Source organism: Phoca vitulina, unplaced genomic scaffold (genome assembly GCF_004348235.1).
Source record: "Phoca vitulina isolate PV1807 unplaced genomic scaffold, GSC_HSeal_1.0 scaffold4, whole genome shotgun sequence".
Classification (NCBI taxonomy): domain Eukaryota; kingdom Metazoa; phylum Chordata; class Mammalia; order Carnivora; family Phocidae; genus Phoca; species Phoca vitulina.
In genome coordinates, this window is record NW_022589707.1 from 38,952,563 (window position 1) to 38,973,560 (window position 20,998).

Below are 20,998 nucleotides of genomic sequence, written 5' to 3' on the forward strand. Positions count from 1 at the left end.
AGTAATATGGAATTTCAATACCCACTCCCTACCCCTCATGCCTCAAGGCCCATGCTGGGAGAATTTCTTTTAGGTGAAGAGTGAGAGTTCAGGCACTCTGTCAAGAGCACTATGAGGATGCTCCCAAGTTAATGTTTTCTAAAACTGATCTATCTACCCACCCACCCAGTGTTTACTAAAAACCTTATGAGGTTCCAGTCCCTGCTAAAAGATGCTGGAGACACAGGATGACCTTTGACCAAGGCCTTCATCCTGGTCTCAGCTCTACCACTACAAACACAAGGCATTTAAGGAGTACAAGATGATGACGATGACGACCCACCCTTTCTCTCACTCCAGAGCAAATTCCTAGGGTTCCCCAAACCCTCCCTGTTATGGTCTCTAAAACTAGCTTCTCTTGGGATATTGATTTTGGAGAACTGCACTGTATTTGAAGATTACTTTAGGAAGAACTCACTTCTTAAAAATATTAGGCTTTCCTATTAAGAGATGGCTCTCCATTAATTTAGCTCTTCTTTAAGATATACTAATTTTTAATAAGTTAGATCTACATTACAAGGTCGTTATCTCATGGGTTCTTTTTTTAACAGAGCATATAAAAAACAAACAATAATAATGAAATAGAAAAGAAACAAAATCAACTTTGGAAAAGCAGAAATTTTCCCCTATATGCTGCCTCTAGGGGTCTCCATTCCATATCCTATTCAATGGAATGATCAAAATGTAAAGGATACTTACTCAAGGCTGTCTGGATATCCTTTTCTCCATTTTTCACTTCTGTCAAAAATCCCTTCAAAAATTTGAGACCTCTAAAACAAAAAAGAGGAAGAAATATTATTTTCAAAGTTCACTTATGTTGAATGGGTACAAAGAAATGGCAGACATCAGTGTCTTTTTCAATAATATCTTGAATATTGCAGCAAACAGGTCAAGTCACATGGCAGTCCTTTCTGACTTTCTTTCCTGTCATTTCCTTTTAGTTTACTCTAGACCCTTCTCATCTGATCTACCTAAACAGTGGTTTCCAAAAAGTGGTCCTGGGACCAGTGGGAACTTGGAAATGCTAGTTCTGGGCTCCCACTCCAGACTTACTGAGTCAGAAAGTCTGAGTCTGGAGTGGAGCAATCTGTGTTCTTAAGAAAGCCCTTCAGGTGATTTGGATGCTACCAAAGTTTGTGATCTACCGACTTACAGAAAACCAGTCAACTCTATTATCCTTTATGATTCCTATCTTATATATACTGTTAATATTAACAATGTTCATCAGAAGGGAGAAAAAAAAGAGTTGGTGTTCTATTCATCAGGCCTTCTAGAAAAGGCTATTGTGTTAGATCCTCCACTCAGAAGTAGTCTTTGCATAATACTTTTTTTGCTGGTAGCATTTCAACTGAGCTGGATTTCAACTGCTGCCCCATCCCGGCTGCCTCACCTCTTCAGCCACAAGAGGGCTTCTGTAGCTGAGTTCCTAACCTGGGCTACGTCGGCCTCCACTTCATGCAGCACTATCTTCTGGAGGGTGGTGAACTCTTCCTTGTTGGTTATATACTTCTGATTTACTTTCTGCAGGAAAGGCAGGGAAACAATCTAAGTTAAAAATGCTAAAGCTATCAAGTAAATCAGTATAGTATTGAGAATGATAAGCTTGTCAAGCAGGCTTTTAAGAAATCAAAATAAATTAAGCCTCTATTATCTTTTTTCTTTTGTTTTCAAGGTAATGTGTTCTTGTTTGAGAATTTTTATGAGGCTTAAGCTAGAATTAAATAGTCTCAAGGCTTTAAAATACTGTTTTTAAAGTATTTTTTTCTGCCTCAGAACCTTTCTCACAGCTGGCCTATACTTTTCATCTTGAGTATAAAACTCAACAATTACGTGTTTCTGAATGAGATTTCATGCACTACTCCCTCCAAATGTCTGGTCTCCATAGAGATATGCTAATATATTCACCTTAATATTTCCAACAAGATCCATTTTAACAGGAGCAAACACCGTAGGGCCAAGTTTGTCTAGAGGAAAAGATTGAAAACATCTTTGAAAAAGCAATTTTCTTAAATGGCAAATATTTTTATAGTAACAAAAAATTTAGCATGTTTTTCTCCCCGAAACTTTTATTTTCTGTTTTTAAATCATTTTCCAAACATAAGTTTTTCAAAGGCTTCTAGGATACAGTCATCACAAAATACATACTAGATTTCAAAGACTCAATATCAAAAAAATAATGCAAAATATCTCATTGATGATTCCTTTATATTGATTACATATTGAAATAATATTTTGGATATACTAGGTTATATAAAATATATTATTGAAATTAGTTTAAAAAATAGTTTTATCTGTTTTGTTTTACTATTTATTGTGCCTGCTAGAAAATTTAAAATCATATATATGGTTCAAATATTTCTGTTGGACAAGAACAACTAAAAAAATAACAAAGGGGTACAGCTAAAAAGCCAGAAGAGAGGGCGCCTGTGTGGCTCAGTTGGTTAGGCAACTGCCTTCGGCTCAGGTCATGATCCTGGAGTCCCAGGATCGAGTCCCGCATCGGGCTCCCTGCTCGGCGGGGAGTCTGCTTCTCCCTCTGACCCTCCTCCCTCTCATATGCTCTCTCTCTCTCTCATTCTCGCTCTCTCAAATAAATAAAAAAAATTTTTAAAAAAAAAAAAAAAAAAAAAAGCCAGAAGAGAAAAAATAATGGAATTCTAAAAAATACTTGATTGACTGAAAAAAAAAAAGGGGGGGGAGGAACCGAGGCAGGAACAAATATAAAGGAACAAATAAAAAGCTAAAACAGGAAATAAAACAGAATAAAAAATAACTGAGTATTGGCTAGAATTTAAGAAAGAAATAAAAAAGGAACAGATAGGACAAATAGAAAATAAATAGTAAGATGGTAGAAACAAATAGTAAGATAATACATGTAAATTCATTCAAACAATGTAATTCACTATATACAAAAGTACAGGAAAAAAACCCACAATTTCAATAAATGCTGAAAATGTATTTTATAAAATTAACTCACTCATGATTATAAAAAACTACTCAAACACAAAAGTCAGTTGTATCTGTATGCTACCAACAAACAACTGGAAAAATAAAGAGTATTTATTTATTTATTACAATAGCATCAAGAATCAAAATTCTGGGGGGCGCCTGGGTGGCTCAGTCATTAAGCGACTGCCTTCAGCTCAGGTCATGGTCCCAGGGTCCTGATATCGAGCCCCGCATCAGGCTCCCTGCTCGGCGGGAAGCCTGCTTCTCCCTCTCCCACCTCCCCTGCTTGTGTTCCCTCTCTTGCTTTGTCTCTGTCAAATAAATAAAATCTTAAAAAAAAAAAAAAAAAAGAATCAAAATCCGGTGGTGCCTGGGTGGCTCAGTTATTAAGCGTCTGTCTTCGGCTCAGGTCATGATCCTGGAGTCCCAGGATCAGAGTCCTGCATCGGGCTCCCTGCTCAGTGGGAAGCCCGCTTCTCCCTCTCCCACTTCCCCTGCTTGTGTTCCCTCTCTCACTGTCTCTCTGTCAAATAAATAAATAAAATCTTAAAAAAAAAAAGAATCATAAAATTCTAAAATGTATCCCTAACAAAAACTGTGCAAGACCTCTGGTGTGGGAAACAAAGGCAGAAGAAAAATTATTAAATTTCCTTACTACCTAGAGCCCACTGACAAGTCCTTGAAACAGGCAGAGGGACATTCTTCTAGGGACTCAACTGCCTTGATGTTAATACCTTGCTAAGGGCAAAAGGCAATCCTAGCCCGAACCCACCCCCCAAGATCCTGTAAGTCTACTTTAACATATAAAAATTCCTTTGGAAACTTCCTTTATCTCTAACCCCCCAAGATATGTGTTGGCAATCATCCCCAAGCATATGGCCCACCGATATACATGATTAATAAAACCTTAGTCATGAGACCCTTCAGATGTAAATGACCTTTTCCCAACAATAGCTAGCCCCCTCAAGGTCCTGGAAACCTTGCTTCCAAAATTCCTTAGAGACTTACGCTATCCCTACCCCCTCCCAACTTGAAAGTATATAATGGGCCACTCCTCATGACCCCAGTGCTGCTCTTTCTGCCCACGGGTCCTGCCCCCATGCTTTATAAAACCACCTTTTTGTGCCAGAGATGTCTCAAGAATTCTTAGCCATCGGCTTCGAACCCTAACATCTTTCTTACATCAACCTCTACACTAAGAACTATACAAAACATTGTGAAAATAAAGAAGACCTAAGTAAATGGAGAGATATAGCAAGCTCTGGGATTAGAAGACTCCAAATTGTTTAAGATGCAAAGTTCCTCCTAATTGGTTTACCAATTCAATATAATCTTAATCAAAATCCCAATAGGTTTTTAAATAGAAACTGGAAAGCTAAAATTTATATGGACATGCAAAAGACCTACAATTGCCAAAATCTTGAAAAAGAACAAAATTGGAAGACTTACGTTATCTGATTTCAAGCTTTATTATAAAGGCACAGTAATTAAAACAATATTAAGTATTAGCATAAAAAAAATAAACAGACCACTGGGACAGAAGACAGAGTCCAGAAACAGACCCACACCTAAAAGTTCCACTGATTTTCAACACAGCTGCCAAAATAGTATAAAAGGGAAAATAATGTTTTTTTCAAGAAATGGTCTTTGAACAGCCAGATATCATAAGGAAAAAAAAAACTCAACCCTTACCTCACACCATATACAAAAATTAATTCCAAGATGTATAAATGTAAACATAAAATCAAGACTAAAGGGGCGTCTTGGTGGCTCAGTCGTTAAGCGTCTGCCTTCGGCTCAGGTCATGATCCCCCTGGGATCGAGCCCGCATTGAGCCCCGCATCAGGCTCCCCGCTCGGCGGGAAGCCTGCTTCTCCCTCTCCCACTCCCCCTGCTTGTATTCCCTCTCTCGCTGTGTCTCTCTCTGTCAAATAAATAAATAAATAAAATCTTTTTAAAAAAATCAAGACTAAAGGGAATAGAAAACACATGAGAATATCTTCATGACCGTGGGTGTAAACAAAGATTTCTTAGGGCATTAGATGTGCTAACTTTATAGTTAGTACATAAAAGAAAGAAGATACACACACTGGATTTCATGAAAATGAAAACTGCTCTTCAAAGACATCAAGAAAAGAAAGCCATAGTTGGGGGAAAATATTAATAATGATGTCTACAATGGAATGCTTTTGAGAATATATAGTGAATGCTTACAACTCAATACAAAGAACATTAACCAACTTTTAAAAATGGATTAAAGACTTGAAAAGACTTCACAATGAAGGAGACAGCAATGGCCAATAATTATATAAAAAAGTGCTCAACATCATTAGTCATCGGGGAAGTGTAAAGGGCAAGGGCACCCCAAGGTGGGCCACTTGAATGTGAAGATTATTTTGAGTTAAAGGCAACCAAAACCCAGCAGATTCAGGAAAAATTCTTTACCTTCCCCTTGACTGCTTAAATTTACATTGGAAAGGAAAGCCTGTCCCAGGAAGAATGCAATTAACAGATTCCTCTTTACTTAAGAGACTTATGTGCATTAACAGGGCAGCCTTGGTTTTCCAACCATCTCATCTTCCTACTAATGGTTTTCCTCCCCTTTGTATCCCCACCTCCAGGCCCCTACCCCTTTCCTTAGCTCAGGATGTCATATAAGCCTCTTGTTCCCTGTCTTTGGAATTTCACATCTGTGTGGATTCTCCGTATGTACAGAATTACATTTGATTTTCTCCTGTTATTCTATCTCATGTCAATTTGATTCTTGGTCCAGCCAGAAGGACCTTGGGGGCAGAGTAAATTTCTTCCTCCCCAACACAAGTTAAAGCCACAATGATACCATTAAACATTTAGAGGAATAGCCAGACAAAAAAACCTCAATACCAACCAAGTGTTAGTGAAGATGTGAAGCAACCAGAATACTCATACATTGTTGTTGGAACTGTATGACTGTGTAATCACTTTTTATAAAGTTAAACAGATGAACCCAGTGAATTGGCAATTCTACTCCTAGGTATTTTTTCAAGATATGAAAAAATATGCCTACAGACACAAAAATATTCAGAGCAATTTCATTTATAATAGCCCCAAATAAGAAACTACCCAAATGTCCATCCATCAATAGAAGAATGAATAAACAAATTGTATATTCATTTAATAGAATACTATCTGCAATAAAAAGGAATGAACTACTGCTACATTTAACAATAAGGATGAAAACATTATACTGAGAGAAAAAAACAGATGTGAAAGAGTAGACAGTATGATTCTCTTATATGAGACTTTAGAAAAGGCAAAACTAATCTATGCTGACAGAAATCAGTAAAATAGTTGCCTTGGGCTGGGTGATAGTTGTGGGTTGACTGGCACAGGGAACATTTTGGGGTGATGAAAACATTTCACATCTTAATAGGGATATATATGGATTACATAGGGGTACATGTGTTTGTCAAAACTTACTGAATCATAATACTTAAGTTCTATGTAAGTTACATCTCAATTTCAAAAAAGATATGTCAAATTTTTAAAACATGAATTAAAAAAAGATGCATAGCTAAATAGGTCATAAAACAAATCTCAACACATTAGTGATGTCTGGTTCTACTGACTCTATATAAAAAGTAAATGTAATTTGAACTTAAATTTATACATATAATTTTTAAATCTTTGCAAAAAAAAAATTTTTTTTTTTTAAAGATTTTTATTTATTTGACAGAGAGAGACACAGCAAGAGAAGGAAAATAGGCAGGGGGAGTGGGAGAGGGAAAAGCAGGCTCCCCGCCAAGCAGGGAGCCCGATGCGGGGCTCAATCCCAAGACCCTGGGATCATGACCTGAGCCGAAGGCAGACGCCCAACGACTGAGGTCCCCAGGCGCTCCTGCAAAAAATGTTTTAACTGGTATCATTATACCAATGGATTTGAAGGTCTGTTCCTCAACTACTTTTACTCTTGCTTTTAAGTATGATTTCTTGAAAATAAAATTCCCTTTTTTCCTTATACTACTCTGTGGTCAATACTTAATCACAGGTAGGAATAAAAAGCAAATATGCAATAATGCTCAAGGCCATACAGTTTTAACTGCATGTGGCTGGTGATATGGAGAGGTAGCCAAGAAGGGTCATTTCACTGTACATATAGTTCAGGATATTTCTACTACAAAGTAACAGCGGTGAGACAGATTCTAGAGACTAATGAATTTAAGACAAATGCAGTAATCTTACCTAATACCGGAACCACAGCATAACATGACGCCAAGAATGCTTCTGTGGGAATGCCACTGTCTTCCAGAAGTTCAATGTCACTAAAGCTAAACAATTTGGTGATACAGAAGGGGAAAGATTGAAAATACAACATTAACACTCTCTGCAGTTCAGAGGTAGTCATGAAAACAGTTGCCCCTCTATAGAGCAAGTCACTTGGCCTGATTTCAGTGATTGTTCTTCTATTATAATATGGTCCAATAAAATCATTTTCCAAAGATAATCTACCAAAGCAAGCTAAAATGTGTTCAGGGTATAGTCTCACAATCCAATTCCTCACTGCTTCAGAAAGGTAAAGCAGATACTTAGTATACCATATCTTCTGTTCTGTTAAAATATGCCATCACCTGAAAGGAACACCATGATTGATTTTCCAGAAGGGAAGCTGGTATCCAACTGTCACTGATTTTAGAAAGTATAGAATACCTGGTATTCATGGTACTAAAGAAAGTTGGGATGACTTCTTGGCCTTCCTCCCAGTGGGATTCCGGAGAGCTCCTTGAGGGGTTTGACGCCGGCTGTGCTAAGCTGCTGTCGTGATTTCCCAGGCTGTCCTCTCCTTCTTCCTTCATGATCTCACCTTGGACTACACATAGAAAATACCTATTACTAAACTATTATTTACATACTACAAAAATTAATATATATTCATTGTTGAATATTTCCAAAACAGAGAAGTTTACAGAAATAAAAATCAGTGAAATACTATATACACAAACAAAATTAGGTTTAAATATATGTAGGTTTGTATCCTGCTTGTTTTCACTCAACAGTTTATCAGGAATATTCTCATTATCATTCAGTACTCTTTAAAATGTGATTTTAATGACCATATATATTGCATCAAGCTCATGTGGAGGGAATTTAGGTGGTTTCTAAAATTTTAGTGTTATAAATACAGTCGATCCTCATTATCAGCATAGTCTGTATTTGTGAATTTGCCTTCTCATGATAGTTTATTTGTAATCCTAAAAATCAATGCTTGTGGCACGTCTGCAGTCATTTCTAGACACATGTAGATGTGAAAAATTTGAGTCGCCTGACGTATACATGTTCCCAGCTAAGGTCAAACAAGGTAACAATTTGCCTTCTTGCTTCGGTTCTTATACTATACACAAGTGTGTTTATGTAGGGTCATGCTTTGTGCATTTTGTTATTGATTTTGCTGTTTACAGATGCCTCCAAGTGTAGTGCTGTCTACTGGTCCTAAGTGTAAGAAGGCTGTGATGTGCCTTATGGAGAAAATACATGTGTCAGGTAAGCTTCATTCAGGCACGAGTGATAGTACTGTTGGCCGTGGGATCAATGTTAATGAATCAACAATACATATTAAATAAGGTGTCTTTAAACAGAAACACACATAAAACAAGTCCATATACTGATCAGCTGACCAAAATGTGAACAGAGGTTTGTAGGAACCAAACTCTGTATTTCCCCTAGAAGCAATGGTTCAGTATTTGCTAGTTCAGTGTCTGCAGTAACTTCATAGAACACAACCATGAATAATGAGAATCAATTGTAATGTCATAAAGAATATCCCTGTCCACATATATTTGTCCTTAAACTTGACTATTCCCTGGAGACAAATTCCTAGAAGTAAAATTATTGGTCAAACAACAGTACTGTTTCCACAGAAATTCTCCTATCTTTATTATTTACTCAAGGGATAAAACTTCAGTGATTCAGCGGATTGCTTGCCTCAGATTAACAGCTATGAAATGCATCTTCTTTCTCCCCAACTCATCTGGAAAAAACAGGGTCTTATTTCAGGGGAGAGGAGCAAGAAACTTGTTTAAAATTTTATTTTCAAAAGTATTTATTAAACAGTTGCAACACAAATAAAAGCTCTAATACGGTTGTCTTAGACCGATCTGAAGCTGGTTTTAGTGGTTAGAGCCAATGGAATTAGCAAATTTGAAAGGGTGGCATTTTCAACTACAAGCTACTACCTGAAATGTGGGACTCTGGCTTGATGGACACAGAGAAGGCTGGGTGAAAACCTGATGGGTGGGTTGGTGAATTCTGCCATTCTCTGGCCTCGCCAGAAATGAGGAGGAGAGCAACCTGAACTGCCACACCTTTATGCTCTGTTAAGTCTGACATCATAGTTTAAGTTCAAAGGATTTTGAGACTTAGAGTAGAAGGCCAATGAAACACTCATATTTTCTACAAAGTCAGCACAGACAGCTGCTGCTCACCACAGCCCACAGACATCACAGATAAGAACAGTGAGTGGGAAAAATCCTCTCCATTCTGCCTTTTCAACACTGGGTCGGATGGGATGGCACAATGTGGTCAAGTGACCTGTGTTACCAAGCTAATGTCTGCCTTACTAGCTACTAGTATACTGTCTTGAGGCCAATCCCTATCAAGTATCACATCATGGATATACAATCAAATTCCCAAGATCAATGGTTTGGGCTCAATGGTTTGCTTCATACTTTACTTTTGTTTTTACCTGTAATATTATCATCTGCATTTTCTTCACTTGATATGCTGCAATCTATCTCTGCAGGTTTCAAATATAAGGAGCTCTTATTTTTCATTAGGATTTCTTCATCAGCATTTATTTCCATATGTAAAGATCCATTTTCACAACTGTTCAACTCCATTTGCCTGAAAATTTTTTATAAGGAGAAAAGCCATAAAGTCCAGTTATTTGGTCTTAAATAGATTGCTCAGGTAGATCTTATTCTGAGAAAGAAGGGAGGGGTTCACAAGCACTAACTCCTTTTAACAGTGATTAAAAACCAGTATTGTTGAATCAGCCAAACCTCTCAGCCTCCTGCCTCCTAGACAGGTATCCGCCTGTGATGGGAGCAGGCCTGTCTCCCAACTGAGGTTCTGAAATCAAAGAGCCATTCTTGGCTTCTCAAGGACCCTCAGGTGACTTAAACTTCCTGCTCCCCACCAGCAACAGGAAATACTCATTGACAGCTCTTTGGTTTTCAATCAGCTTTCTACCGGTACACATTTAACACTTTTCTCACTTTCCTCAGCTCCTCCCTGGGAAGTTTTTCTCTCTCTTCAGCAATCAAAATCACTGGTCACTCCTATGTGTTTGCCTATCAGTTAACTGTCTAGAAGCTACATGCTGTGGTCAGGGGAGAATACTCCCTGCAAAGTATGTCTGACAGAAAAAACCCAGGAGGACACAGGATACCTCCTGAGGATCTGTTGCTCTTCAGGGCTTTTAACATGCAAGTGGAACAGCTAATTCTGTGGAAGGGACAATCATAATATCTTGTAAGTGATTAGATCCAACCGAATTAGAACAAAAATATTTTCTCCTAATAAAAACAAAGGGAAAGGGTCCAAGCTATATGGTGACTCCAGGAAAAGCATTTTTTTTTTTCCTAAAGAAATGCCATATTTCAACTTAGCAATTAAAAATGTAGGTGTTTATTAAGGAAATGTCATGAGAAAAAAGTATTTTTTCTAGTAGAAATATTTAGAACAAGATAAAAATGTTAACCAAACTGGAACAATCCTTGTACTAAAGCAAACAATAGTATACAAATAGATGAAATGTTAAATAATAATTTGAAAGGACAAATATATGGAGTATGTCAAAATATGGGAATGCTTATATAAAATAATAACTGAATAAAGACCCCAAATAATAGGAACACAACTATGTAAATGTGTACTTTTTCTAAAATTGAAGGAGCAATTAGAGGAAGAAATAGTTTAGATTTTGATATGAAGTTGTTGTTTTTTTATAACCTGTAAGGCTACCTAACATTTTTATTTTTAAATAAAACAAAATAGTACTGTCTTTTCTGGATAAAAGCACATTTAGGTTAATGCCAGGCTCCTCCACAAGAGAGGACCTCTCAGCACACTAGAGCAATTAAAAGTTACCACATGTGGTGGGCAGGTCCATCCATACCTGAGGGAAAATGCAAACATCTTCCCAGGTAGTCTAAGTGAAAGGTCTGCATTGCTTCAAGCTCACCCCAAAGAGGAAAATCAGATACTGTTTCCTTCTGGTATTATCTCAAATCATGATCAAAATATTCTCTTTTTTTTTAAACAAACAATAAAAACTTATTTATTTTTAGAAAGAAGAAAAAACCAAAAGAGTTACTGTACCTTTCCATTGAATTATGAATCGGTATAATAGGATGTTTCATCTTTAAAAGAAGAAAAAAAAAAAATGAAAGCTTCATGTTAAACTTCCAACAGAGCATATTTAGAGTTTCATCACATATAAAAGTGGTAAATATGACCATAACATAACTGCTCCACTCAACAGGAACAATTTTAGATCCTCCCAAAAGAAGGGAGTCATTGATCTTAACCGGTCCTTTGTATGTTTTCAAATAAGTGTACCCATATTTCTAAGGAAAGGGAAGATGGCTCTTTTGAAGGATCTAATTACCATAGCCAAACCCTTGGTGGTTGGCTTTCTCATAATTTTAGTTATGTTCATTAAAGATTATGATGCAGCATTGTTTCAAACACTAAAAGTATAAAGATAAACAGTATGAGGTTCCTACCCTTAAGGTAATTTCAATAAAGAGTAACCCTAAAAAACAGGGGTATGCATAGAGGAGGAGCTCCTAGCCCAACTTAGGGATTCAGGGAAGGAGAGATTAAATATTGAAGGATGGGGAAGTGCTAACTAGGGGAAGGTAAGTGAGAACAGCATTCTTGGCATTGGGAAATGGTGTGAAGATGTCAGGGGAGCTCTATGCCATTAGTATGTTCAGCCAGGTAATGACAGAGCATGAGGCTGGGGGTGTGGGAATGGGTTAAGAAGTTTTGACATTAACCTTTGGCAATGAGGGAGGCACTGAGAAGTTTAGGTAAAGTGGTCCAGTTTATACTTCACGAATAGAAATACCATCAGCTGCCTGGAAGGGATAGGCTGAAAGTAACTAGTTAGAAGGTCACCACAAATCTTGGCAAGATTTGCTGGACAAGGAGGCTGAAAAGAGCCTAGTTACATCAGACACAGGTTTAGGTGGTAAAATTGCTAAAAATAAATGGATACAGAGGACTGACGGCAGAAATATGTAAGTGGACATAAAGGGAAGGCCACTGAAAAAATGTCTTTCTCAGTCACCAAAGGGTGATGGATAACATGGTTCACTACATCACTTTTTAACTTTTCATCTTTTCATATGTCCTGCTGCTGCCAAGCTGAGCTGGCTTTTACCTTGTTGGACTTGAGCATGGCCAGCTGTGGTGAACCTGGGGGAGTGCGATAGAGTAGCTCAGAGGTGAAGGCTGTGTTTGCGATCTGCATGCATTCTTCCAAAGTCTTCAGAAAAGTATTGCAGGTGGATTTCAGCAGAGTTCCCACATCAATTCCTTCCTACGAAACAACAAGAGTGGAAGATTCCTTTACCTTGCCAAAAAAAAAAGAGCCCAATGGTGGAATGTCCTTAGAGGTTTTTATCCACAATGTAGTAATAATGTACCCACCTATTTTGAAGGACAAATATGTACATCATTTACAAAAGGAAAATACTGAGTCCACTTTATCTACTAGCCCTATAAAGCCTCCATCTGACCCTTCACACTCTCCCCCCACCGTTCCAGCTGAAGGCAACAACTTCTTTCAATTCAAAAGTATTATATGCTAGCACTGTGCCAGGTGCTGGGCACAGAGCCCTCAGGGAGTTTCCGGTCTATAAGGGGTGGCAGGCATGAATCAGGGAATCACACAGATTGAAGATCAGTGGAATCAATAGAAAAATGTCTCCCATTGCCTGAGTAAAAATGAGGTTCTAGATTAGAAGAATTAGAAACCATAAATCATTCATTATTTACTTTCAGAATGGGGTTTTTGGCTTTCAGTACAGATGAGTTTAAGAGCTTTTAGCAACTGGAATTCTTTTGAATAGCTAATCACTTGTTCTCCCAGTTATTTTACCTGTTCAGGATGTTTTCCCCCTGAATACTGATATTAATAAGTTGTTCAGGAAACTGAGGCCATACCCTGACTAGAGAGTACAGTAAACACATCTTAATGGTATAAAAGAAACCAGACCGGGCCCAAGATGGAGTCGCTCATGCTAAGCCTCACATCAGCAAACCAAAAACTTCAGTTCCTATGCCTGGTTGTCCCAAAAAAGGCAGGCCTAGGTCAACCAATCAGCACAAGTTACCTGACCCAGCTCCAAGATTTCCTTTTGCTCCACATGAAGAAAGTAACCCTGCTTTAATCAATCAGTAAAGGCCCAGCAGAACTTCCTTGTTCCTGCTCACTTTGTCTGTAACAATCCCTAGCCTCATAAGGCTTTTCAGAGTTCCTTTTTATCTGTTAGATGAGATGTTGCTTGATTCATGAGTTGCTGAATAAAGCCAATAAGATTTTAAAAATTTACCCAGTTGAATTTTTCTCCTTAAGAGTGGCCTCTGTATTTTCTTCAATTTTGTATTTCTAACAAGCTAGTCGATGATGTTACTGGTTGTGGACCACTATGATTCTGACATCAATTATGTGTGGGTTTTCCCATACCACAAAACAATTCTCTGACACCAGCTGGGTGTCCTATAACTCAACTCAATTCTGACACTATCTCCCTGAAGACAGTGTCAGCTCTCACAGGGCTGCTCCCCACCCCTCACTTCAGACACCAATGGCAAGTCCAGATGGTCACTTGTGCTTCTGACTGATCTGCTACTACAGATTGGAGGTTCTAACCCCCTTCTCCTTTCAGTTGATTAATCTGCTAGAGCTGCTCACAGATCTGAGAAACATTTTACTAGTTACCAGATGGCCAGTTTACTACAGTTTATTATAAAAGGATACAACCCAGAAACAGATGCAAAGGGCAAGGCAGCTGGGAACAGCTCAGAACTTCTATGCTCTCTGACCACACCACTTTCCCTGAATCTCCATGTGTTCGCCAACTCAGGAACTCTCCAAACCCCGTTCTTTGGGTCATGGAAGCTACACTGCACAGACATGACTGATGAAATCATTAGCCACTGAGATTAAACTCAATCTTCAGCCTCTCTTCTTTCCCAGGAGATGAGAGCGGGGTGGGTGGGTGGGTGGATCTGAGAGTTCTAACCCTCTAATCACTTGGTTGGGTTCTGGGTCAACCAGCCCCCATCCTTAGGCACTTTCCAAAAGTCATCTCCCTACCATAACAAAAGACAATTTTATCATTCTCATCACAGGAAATCCTAAGAGTTTTAGGAGCTCTGCCAAATATATCTCTCTTATAAAGACCAAATATACATATTTCTTATTATAAATCACAGTATCACAGCCACAGTTTCATTAGCAAGTTCCCAGGGCACTCTAAACATCTCCTTGGATTAAAAATTGCTATGTTCACATTTTCCCTTCCCTGTTAGGCCAGGGTTTCCCTACCTGTGGCAAGACTGACCTGGGGGGCTGACGAATTTTTGGAGTGGGGGAAGTCGGTGAGGGCGCTCTCCTACCCACTGCAGGATGTGAAGCAGCATCCTAGCCTCCATACGGTAGAGGCCAATAGCACTCCTTCGACCCTGACGACCAAAAATGTCTCCAAACACTGCAAATGTCTTCTAAGGGGCAAAACTGCTCTGGGCTGAGAATCACGGCTATGAACGGTAAGCATCCCAAGAGCAGGACTGAGATGTTTTTTTTGGTATCCCTCCCTCCCGCCCTGTCCCAGCACAGTGTCTTGTACACAACAGGCAGTTGCTGAACGAATAAGAGAGCCCAAAAGGAAGTGAATGAAATCACCCTTGTAAGAAAAACTGAAAGCACATATACCACTAGTAGCATAATCTTCTTTTACTAAAACCATTAATTAGAATCTATAGATTCTTCATTTTGTAGGCATTGTTGTTCAGATTATAACTACTCTGAGAGGAGAGAGAGACCCTCCCTGGGTGGTATGAGCCATTCAACACACAGCCTAACACCAGATAGAACTTTTAATACATGTTTTAGGATGAGTAAATGACAACTTCATTAATAAACATTAAAAATTGCAATCCTTACTGACAATGGGCAGAAAAAAAGCTGTGTCTCCATCTTTGAAAGCATTAGTCTGTAGTAAAGCACAATTATTATGTCACCAATAAAATCCTGTTACAGGGATGCCTGGCTGGCTTAGTCCATAGAGCATGCAACTCTTGATCTCTGGGTGGTGAGTTCAAGCCCCAGGCCGGGTGTAGAGCTTACTTAAAAAATAAATAAATAGATAAATAAAATAAAATCTTGTTATAGTCTCATCAAAGATGACAGGTACACATTATTGATAGACATGATGCTGGCATGTTAGTAGCCACACCTATAGAAGTAGCTAGACAGGTAAGGCTGTATTTATAAAGTGATGCAAAGTGGGGAAAAACGTATTTTAGTACATCAGCTAGGCTAATGGAGCCAATGTTAAAGGTTCCAAATGTTATCAACTAATTAATCCTGAATTCATTCCATGAAGGAAAACAAATGCTTCCATATGCTGAAATGCACACATTTCTTCTCTTTGTTGAATTTTGTTACTTTTTTTCTCCGAAAAATAGTAAATTCCAAAATAGTCAAGGACTGTGTGAGAGTAATCATTACCTGCAAGCAATATCTGGTGCTACTTTTCCTGTCACTAAGACAAATAATATTTTACCTCAGAATTGGACACACCAGTTGTGGTCACTTCTTTTGTTTTATTTACTTGCTGAACAAGGAGGTCACAGTAGAGTCTTAGTTCCGACATTTTGGTTTTCAAGTTTTCAGTGTTTTCAGCAAACTCTAAATAACAAAATGATGATAATGTAATTACCAGGATGAATAAGGAATTTACTAGTGAGCATACCATAGAGTGGAATATATAACCTATACCTAAAGTCAGATGTTTATGGTATGGGTTATAGATAAGATATATATGAAGATAATGGGGGCAAGAAAAACAGAAAAAGGAGATTTCTAGTCTTTTGTAATCTATATTATTTCTTGGGCCAACATACTGAATGATCACCAGTGTAGGAAGAAGGATACAGCATACTTTTCAAACCCAGAGTCAAGGGTTCAGAGTTTTGGTTTCATCTGCTGCACAGTTTTCCCTATCTGTAAAATGGGGTCATAGCTATCTACCTGCTAACAGTACCCCAAACTGGGAAACTGTTCCGTAACGTGCAATTACCACTAATAAAATGGCTCGTTAATTCATAGAACTGGTCCAGCATGCCACCCATCAAGGCTAATGGCACCCTCAGTGCACATGCTGCTCCCTCATTAGCACAGTGCTCCAGCTACTCTGGCGCTGAGGGCTCAGCTAGTCATTATCACTTCTGGATTTGTTCCCACGAAAGAGCTGCACGTTACAACCTGACCTGAGTCAAAGCTGACAGTGTCTGGAATATGCTCCCGATTTAGCATTAAAAAACCACCAAGGCAGAGGCCATTTTCCGGTGTCTATTTGAAGAGTCAAGCACATCTACCACACCTGTCATGAGAAAGAGGCCCCCATCTCCCGCCAATCTCTTCAGGTGTACATCCTGGGGACGGGGGCTGGGAAGGTGGAGCTAGGGCTCAGGCAGGAAGCCCTGGCACTCTCCCCTGGCCCACACAGAAAGTTGTGCCAGGGTTCTCAGGAGACCTAATGAGGTTGAGTTAATGAGCAGTAAGCAGTAGCAACCTGACAATTAAGTATCCATCCCACCCCAGGGAAAGGGAGGGGAAAGTGGGGTGTTACTACAGAAAGTACCCTGCTCCAAGGCTTCTTTACCGAAGATCAACTTTGTGCCAGACTGGGTACTAAACAGTTTCATATCATTACTAATCCTCATAGCAACCCTTCTAATGCAGGTTATTACCTCTTTTTAAAATATGAGGAAGCTGAGGATTAGAGAGATTAAGTGACCTATGCCAAGGTCAAAAAGCCAGTAACCTACAAAGCCATGATTTGAATCCAGTTGTATCTGGCTCCAAAGCCCGTGCTCTTTCTATTATGATATGCTAAGAGAGAAGAGTTAGATATAGGCTGTGGTTTAAATTCCAGAGGTATATGGCATTTGCATGATACAAAAAGCTGGCTGGGTGGTCAGAGGCAAGATAACAAATATGAGAACCCAGAGATGCCAGTGGGTGATTCCCAAGGCTCCCAGACCAGAGGACAATCAATACTTACCTTTTTCCTTCTGGGTCCTACTGTCGGTCAGGCAAGCCTTGGCTGACCCCAGGGCTACCAGCCACCGCTGTCTCTCAGCCACACTTCTGGCCTTCAGGTAGAAATACTGCTCCCCAGGGATTATCAGGTCCATGCGCGTATTATCTACAGAATGAACTGGGAGTAAGGCAGAGGGAGGTCAGAAAGCTAGAAGAGCCCTATCTGGGTAGCCTCCACCCCACCCAAATTCTTAAGCTCAACTGGTGCAAGTCACTAAAGGCTTCTTCCAAGGGAGGATGCTAGCTAGCCCTTACCACCTCCCCTAGTTTATTTATCTCTTCCTCGATGCTTCTGCTGATGAAGAGGAAAAACCTTGGCTGGCTCCAACATATCACCAAGACTAAAAAGAAGCACTCAATTCTCCTTATCGGAATAGAGAACAGAATCTCTCTTTTGGCTTGTGTGTATAAAGTAATACTGCTCTGAGGCCAAAAAGGCTTGCATGCCAACAGTAAGAGTGCGCCTCTCTATCTTCTTGGGTTTATTAGAAAGCAATCAAGAACACAATTATTTCTCCTTTTCTACTGTCCTTCACAAGTTAGAGCAAAAGTGTGAGACCTTTGGGAGGAGAAATAAGAAAACCACACTCTGACCTTCACCTCCCATCAGGCTGCAAAATACCCTTCTAATCTGTTTCTCTTCTAATCTGTTTCAAAGCCACATCTTCTCAGCATGTCTTAAGATGTCCCCAAACCAAGAAGTAAAGGCTATTTGCAGGTCTTTATGTGTTTGCTTGTTTTACGTATGTGGTGGTGGTGAGAAGGCGTGTGTGTGTCCTGATCTAAACATAGAAGTGTTAGACGCTGCAGTAAAAAACTTAACTAAGCTTTGCACATAGCCGCTGGCTTTAGGTGAGCAAGTGACTAAAAAATGAGCACTAGATGTATGGTGAAGCACACTGCTCTCATTTATTTTGACTACTTCTTCAACAATCTCCTTGTAAAAACTGGCTGCAGTTTTAGGTCTTATTTGCAAGGCTCTCTTTGGGACATAACACTGTGTATCTTTGTACCATAAGAACGTCAGAGAAAGACACGCAGAGGCCAGTGCTTTTTTATTTTATGGGAGAGACAGAAAGAAAAAGAAAACCTGCAAATCTCTTGGTTTCTCACCTTGAATTTCACAGACTGCCATTTGGATGCTCCCTTTGCAACCTTTCCAGGCATCTTCAGGAGAATCATAATAGGATAATATCCCCCCACAGAGAAGGAACCATCTAGGCTGCCAACCTGTAAACAGAAGCAAGAGCATGGACTCAATTACTGCCTGCATGGGAGGTGCCTCCCAGGACACAGGAATGGGACCTGACAGAGGAGGCTGGGTCCCAGCTCCAAGGAGTTTAAATTCCAGGGGAAATTCTAAGGGAAAGAAGTAGGTTAGTAAATACCTGTATGCATGATCCCATTTTTTAAATTAAAAACAAACACCCACATAGTGGGTGGCATAGAGTTTTAGTCACATAAGTACAGAAAAAGTCTGCAAGGATCAGGAACATAGGGATGATTCTCTAGTTAACAGAATTACTGATGATTTTTATTTCGTTTTCCTTTAATATGGTACTAGTAATCTCTGGTTTTTAATTTTTTTAAGATAAAAGATTATTATCTCCTGGACACTGTTATCACACACTTGATCTCCTCTCCTCTGGTTAAGAAAGATTATCCCAAACTTAGAAATGAGGCAGAACATTATACTGCTCTGAAAGAGGACTTCAACCACCTCCATTTTGACCTCAGTCTATACTTTCTTAACTGATTAAGTTCTTCTTTCCCGCTTATCTCTGAACTCAGGCAAAAGATCCCACAAGCAAAGCATTCCCTGATAGGAACTGAAACTACTCCTTCAAGCATTAACCACTGCCGTGACTTCAGCAAGACCCTGCACAACTGACCCTAAGACAGTGATCGATCGACCTGACCTTTACTGCCCACATTTTCCTTATCTAAACCCAGGAGTATTTTCAGCACTTTGGAGGCCATCTTTGAGACATTAGTCCGCTGACTTTTTGGTGTTGGTCTTCACTGAAATACATTATTTTTTTTTTTTTTAAAGATTTTATTTATTTATTTGAGAGACAGAGAATGAGAGAGAGAGAGCACATGAGAGGGGGAAGGGTTAGAGGGCAAAGCAGACTCCCCGCCAAGCAGGGAGCCCGACATGGAACTCAATCCAGGGACTCCAGGATCATGACCCGAGCTGAAGGCAGTCGCCCAACAACTGAGCCACCCAGGCGCCCTGAAATACATTATTTTCTTGTTTCACCACCACCAGTCAGCCAAACTCCCCACTTGGAAAAACTCTGTCTTTAGATTCTGTCAGCAGCGAGTGGCTGAACCTGGTCTGTGTGGACCCCCCACTGAGCCAGGTGCTCTTGTGCCCCTGTGGCCTGGCTACAGCCCTTTCGACGTCATACAGAGTTACAGAGTGCTAATAAGCCTGTGTAGGGGCATATGAGCCATAGGAGAAAAGAACTTTGACTCACTACTTAGTATTGATCCATTGAAATGAAATAATCTTAAAACATTCAAGGGCTTAACTACTTTTACTTTGGAGAATTTCAGGGGACACACCATATTCAGTTGAAATATATATCTTATCTAGTGCTCTTACCCAATCTATATTCTAGACAAACCAAACTTATTTTCTGCTTCTGGGCTGTTGCCTGAGCTGGATCTTTCTAAAATGTCATCTCTGACTATTTCTGCATAGCCTTGTCAGAGTCCTTAGTCGGATATATATTTTTCTTTCTCTGAAATGCTACAGCCCTTTAGGGATACATTTTTCTGATGAGACTCTTCTGTGGCTGAGGCAGACAGAGAGAGGGCCAGTAGGAGCTTTGAGCACAGCCCTGTGTGCTGCTTAGGTACAGATGTCTGGGGCCTGATTCACACAAATCAAGAGGCTTGAGACCCAAGAAGAGCTGTGCTTCAGTCCGGGTCAGAAAGCAGGGAAAGACCAATGTCCCAGCTCAGGCAGGCAGGAGGAGTTCCCTCTTTCTTAGCCTTTTTATTCTGTTTAGGTCTTTGACTGATTGGGTGAGACCCACTTGCATTAGGGAAGGCAATCTACTTTACCAGTTCAGATGTCAATCCCATCCAGAAATACCCTCTCACAGACACACCCAGAAAGATGTCTGGCCAAATGTCCAGGCACCCCATGGCCCAGGCAAACTGACACATAAAATTAATCATCACACACCATCAATTTTAAGACATACCATTATTTTATGTAACACAAGGAAAAAAAAAAATAACACCTGCCCATTAAGCAATATGACATGGTGCTGATTCTAAGATGCTTCCCGATTTCAGCTGTTGAAATGTGAAAAAATATCTACAAATTGAAAAAAATGTGGCCCTAAACTAGGTTTATCTTACAGTAATCTGAAAAAAGTTAAACAGCTCCCCGCCGCCCCACCCCCCACGAAGCACAGCTGCAGTTAAGTTTTGAAAGTAGCTGGTAAACTGTAATAACAACTGAAACACCACCTTCCCTATAATGGGTTCTACATTTACCTAAAAGTTATATATATCGTTATTTTATCCTATAGTTTTTAACTATGAAAACCATGACCAAGAATAACTTTTCTTTAAAGCATAAAGTTACTGGATTTTCAGAAGGCCCATTAAGAG

General features: G+C 39.5%; 1 protein-coding gene across 1 annotated transcript in view; it reads right to left on the reverse strand.

Moving 5' to 3' along the window:
* The window catches only part of PLEKHA8 (pleckstrin homology domain containing A8), a 55,706-nt gene that overhangs the window by 20,102 nt on the left and 14,606 nt on the right, over window positions 1-20,998 (reverse strand). The window contains exons 2-12 of the mRNA XM_032401856.1: window positions 18,479-18,595; window positions 17,328-17,483; window positions 15,825-15,949; window positions 12,413-12,571; window positions 11,344-11,384; window positions 9,707-9,864; window positions 7,675-7,834; window positions 7,210-7,295; window positions 1,945-2,003; window positions 1,430-1,560; window positions 739-809 (exon numbers count right to left, since the gene is read on the reverse strand). Of these exons, the coding sequence (XP_032257747.1) occupies window positions 739-809; window positions 1,430-1,560; window positions 1,945-2,003; window positions 7,210-7,295; window positions 7,675-7,834; window positions 9,707-9,864; window positions 11,344-11,384; window positions 12,413-12,571; window positions 15,825-15,949; window positions 17,328-17,483; window positions 18,479-18,595 (1,263 nt within the window). The remainder of the gene's footprint in view (window positions 1-738; window positions 810-1,429; window positions 1,561-1,944; window positions 2,004-7,209; window positions 7,296-7,674; window positions 7,835-9,706; window positions 9,865-11,343; window positions 11,385-12,412; window positions 12,572-15,824; window positions 15,950-17,327; window positions 17,484-18,478; window positions 18,596-20,998) is intronic.